Source organism: Misgurnus anguillicaudatus, chromosome 24 (assembly GCF_027580225.2).
Source record: "Misgurnus anguillicaudatus chromosome 24, ASM2758022v2, whole genome shotgun sequence".
NCBI classification, from domain to species: domain Eukaryota; kingdom Metazoa; phylum Chordata; class Actinopteri; order Cypriniformes; family Cobitidae; genus Misgurnus; species Misgurnus anguillicaudatus.
Genome location: NC_073360.2, coordinates 10,080,327 through 10,084,561, shown reverse-complemented (window position 1 = coordinate 10,084,561; position 4,235 = coordinate 10,080,327). Strand labels below are relative to the sequence as shown.

The 4,235-nt window shown below is 41.6% G+C and overlaps 1 protein-coding gene across 1 annotated transcript; it reads left to right on the top strand.

Moving 5' to 3' along the window:
- Positions 1 to 366: 366 nt before the first annotated feature.
- Positions 367 to 2,876, top strand: lpar6a (lysophosphatidic acid receptor 6a). The gene has a single exon (XM_055195933.2). The coding sequence runs from the start codon at positions 1,227 to 1,229 to the stop codon at positions 2,313 to 2,315; it is 1,089 nt and encodes a 362-aa protein (XP_055051908.1). The 5' UTR covers positions 367 to 1,226; the 3' UTR covers positions 2,316 to 2,876.
- Positions 2,877 to 4,235: the final 1,359 nt, after the last annotated feature.

The window sequence follows — 4,235 nt, the reverse complement described above, 5'->3', positions numbered from 1 at the left end:
CTATATCACGAAACCTTGTAGCACATACATAGAGAATCAGCATAAATACCAAAAACTACTAAATGCCATTTCAGTACTATGGTATACATCAGTAATTTGGTACGGTGGTAGGAGATTTATTATCATCTGACACTATAACTGTATTACATCAACATCAGAGTGCTTTTTTTAAGGGTCACAATGTTTTAAATTTGCCAAGATATCAAAATGCCATTATGCCACATAAGAAATTTTCTTTAAATTAATTTCATAGCGGTATGTCAGCAATTGTCACATATTTATTTATGATAATATTATTCATTTTCGAAACAGACTTGAAAAGTTCATTTGCACCATGCACATTTCTGTGTCTCACATAGGGGGAGGGACTTATCCAGGAGGTGGGAGGAGCCCTGGTGGTGAGTCAATAGTGATAACACTCCAACTTGTAAAACCCTTCACAGAGCGGCTGTCTCCCACCCCGCCTCTTCAATAGAGCGAGCACAGAAGCCCCCGAGGCAGAGATACCAAGACAGAGTAGTAAGGAAAAGGGGGTGGGTCAGGAAACAAACCCCTTTAGTTGAAGCTGTGAGCTAAACTCACTCATTACACTGTCAGACGTTCAGAGAGCAGGACTGAGACGGCGTGTCTAGCCCTTATACCCCGTCAACACAATGTGCTTTATGCATTCAGCAGGTGCTTTCAAGTTACGGGACCTGCAGCGGGACTGAGAGAAACAAAGACAGGACTAACTGACGGATACAAGCTGGAATTATTTGGAATTTATCCTGTGTGGATTTTAACGTGTGTGGATTACTATATGTTTGGATGGACGTACGTATTCATGTGCCCAAGTGAAACTGGAGGGAAGGACTGCTTGGCTTAAAATTTTGAAGTGAGTAACTTGTAACCTAGGGGTTTGAGTCTTGTGGGGTGGCTGGGGAAAGGGCAAACAGAAGGGGGAGGGGAAGAGGTAGTTGGGGTCTGGCTCCACAGTCTCAGGGGAAAAATGCCTTCAACATGAGCTAACCCCCCCGCAGAACCCAGCACGCTTTGTTAAAGACTGCAGCCGGGAAGCGTTTGATCACTCGCAGTTCAAAACTGCTAACAGACGTGAATGTGCCCTTGAAGGCGAGAGCATCTCGGGGTTCGAAGCCATGCTCTAAATCTCGGATTGAGGGAAATCCTCGTATTGTTTTGTCTTTGCCTAACTGGCACCCCGTAGGGCTCCTTTGTTTCTCATTGAGATGTATAACGCAACTTCCCAGATGGAAATTTCCAACCACTCCAGCCATTTGCAGCTGAGCAACTGGACCGTTTGTGAAAAGAACGACGGTTTTAAATATCCCCTTTACAGTATAGTGTTTAGCATTGTCTTCATGGTAGGACTCATCACAAACGTGGCAGCCATGTACATTTTCACGTGTTCCCTGAAACTGAGGAACGAGACCACCACGTATATGATGAACCTGGTGGTATCGGACTTGTTGTTCGTTCTCACGCTGCCCTTGAGGGTCTTTTATTTCATCCAGCAGAACTGGCCGTTCGGTAGCCTGCTCTGCAAGCTCTCGGTCTCGCTCTTTTACACCAACATGTACGGGAGCATCTTGTTTTTAACGTGCATCAGCGTGGACCGCTTTCTTGCCATCGTCTACCCTTTCCGTTCGAGGGGGCTCCGAACCAAGCGCAACGCCAGAATTGTCTGCGCTGCCGTTTGGGTCCTGGTACTGTGCGGAAGTCTCCCGACGGGATTCATGCTGAACAGCACTAATACCCGAAACAACACCATATCTTGCTTTGAAAACTTCTCTTCGAAACAATGGAAGAGTCATCTTTCCAAAGTGGTGATCTTTATTACGACCGTGGGGTTCCTTATACCCCTGATCCTAAATGTGATTTGCTCCGCGATGGTGCTTCAGACTTTAAGGAGGCCACAGGCCATCAGTCGGGGAGGGAGGTTGAACAAAAAGAAGATCTTGCGGATGATCATCGTCCACCTGTCCATCTTCTGCTTTTGCTTCATACCCTACAACGTCAACCTGGTTTTCTACTCGCTGGTGCGGACGAACACCTTAAAGGGGTGCGGGGTGGAATCGGTGATCCGGGCCATCTATCCCATCGCTTTGTGCATTTCCGTGTCCAACTGCTGCTTTGATCCCATCGTCTACTACTTTACTTCAGAGACGATACAAAACTCCATTAAGAGGAAGTCGCAGACGGGCCGCTCGATTGACGTGAAGTTCTCAGAGGCCTTGCAGTCGGAGACGAGCTCCACCCTGCAGTTCAGCCTGAGGTCTATTAAGAACAAGATGTTCCATAATGAGTCCAATGTATGAGATAAAAGTGCAGGACAAATGGATGCACGCCCTATCCCGGCTCCGAATCTCTAAGTGATCTCATAAAGTGGATTTAGGGGAACTACTGTAAGCACTCTATGGCGTAAACATGTGGAATATTCCCTAATTGGGAATAAGGGCGATAAGTACACTATGCCCTTTTAAATGGATTTAACTCCGACTGAAAACACACACGGTGCAGGGCGCCACACCTGTTCTCGTTGGATTTATATGCAAACATTTGGATTACTTAACTGATACTTAGCAAACTGGAACTAGATTAAAGTAGACGTATGTGAATGTAGCCTACTTACATTGTCAATGTGGTAAGTGAACGTGCTATGATGTAACCACTATTTAATTCAAACGAGAGTTATCATTTAATGCATCTTCCTAATGCCAACACACTGACTGTCTGAAGTGTCATAGTATTAACAAGCTGAATTTTTTTTTAATGGCACTTTATACATACTGTATGTTAACTTTGCACTGACGTGGACGCTGTCATAATGCACTGGTTTTCTGCTACAAACTTCACTTGAAAATAAAGTTTTAAAATCATTTTTTGTAAATTACCATTGGTTTTGTCTTTAACATCCACTAAGAGAGCAAGTATGCATGACTCAATACATACTTGCAATCACAAAGCTCATTTTCAAACTGTTATTGACAGTGTGAAGGTGTGATGCCATGCAAGGTGACAGATCTCTATCTCTATATATCAGTTCAGGCACTTTTTTAAGATGTACAGTATCATCATTACACCACAATGAACAAACTATATCTCAATCTTTTTCATTATAATACAACCAGGAAATACAGGAAATGTGTGCGGTATCAAAAACAGAATCAAATTAAAAGCTAACGTGTGAGCTCTCCTTTCACTTGAACAATAGCAGGAACCTGCTAAACCTAAATGAAAGCCTGATTTCTAATCGAATGACTTCAGTCTCCTCAAAAGATTGTTTAGTGCCAAAAGAGATGACTTTATTTGGTACTAAAATTGTGTTGTGGCCAATTTCCTGTTTGTATTTTAATAAAGAGAGAGAAAAATAAATATGGTTGGCCATTAAACACACTGTACATTTTTTTTATTTTTGTCAAAATCAACATATATTTTGATAAATTTTTATTTTTGTCAAAATCAACATATATTTTGATGTTACGTTAACTTAAAAAAATGAAGTTTAACAATTTCAACTTGAATTTATAAGTTATGTTAACTTTTTTTAAGCCAAAACTTAAAATAGTAGGTTGAATTGACTTAAAAAACCAAGTTGTTTTAAATTCGTTCTGCATTTTTTTACAGTGCAACAAAGCTGGTTGTGGCTTAAAACTTTTGCACCATATCTTATTATTAACGTGCATAAAACAGCTGAGCTTGTAAACAAGCTGAGCAACGCTCGAACGTTCTGTATTATTATTTGTTTTCCACTTTCATATGAAAATAAGACATCTGCTTCAGGCTAAACCGATTTGAGGTATGGGGTAACTGAGGTTGAGAAACATCATTAAAACTGCGTATTTGTGACATGACAGCGGTACTAGATTTGGCAGGAAATGTCAACACGTTCAGTCATGACTTTCCCCATCTAAACACGTCAGTTAAAGTCTGCAATCAGATCACGTGTTCAAGCATTTCATGCTATAAGATCTTTGCATTAAATAGATGCTTTATCTATTAAAACCGGATGCAATATATTCGTGTGAAACAACCACAGCTGTACGGTGTCAACAATTCACAGCTCGTGTTTAGAAGCTCGCTCAGCACGTGAGAAACCAGACATGGGGAAATGAAAAAGGCCGTCCGAAAGTACGATGAGATGCTCTTTTACCCACTTCAAACCCACCTCCAAACCCCGTATTTGCACAGTATTTTACTTTCTGTTCACTTTGTTGCAATAGCAAATCTAGAGACCA

Bases quoted from the DNA above. Each gene is read 5' to 3' on its own strand.
- lpar6a (XM_055195933.2), top strand. From the start codon at position 1,227: ATGTATAACGCAACTTCCCAGATGGAAATTTCCAACCACTCCAGCCAT.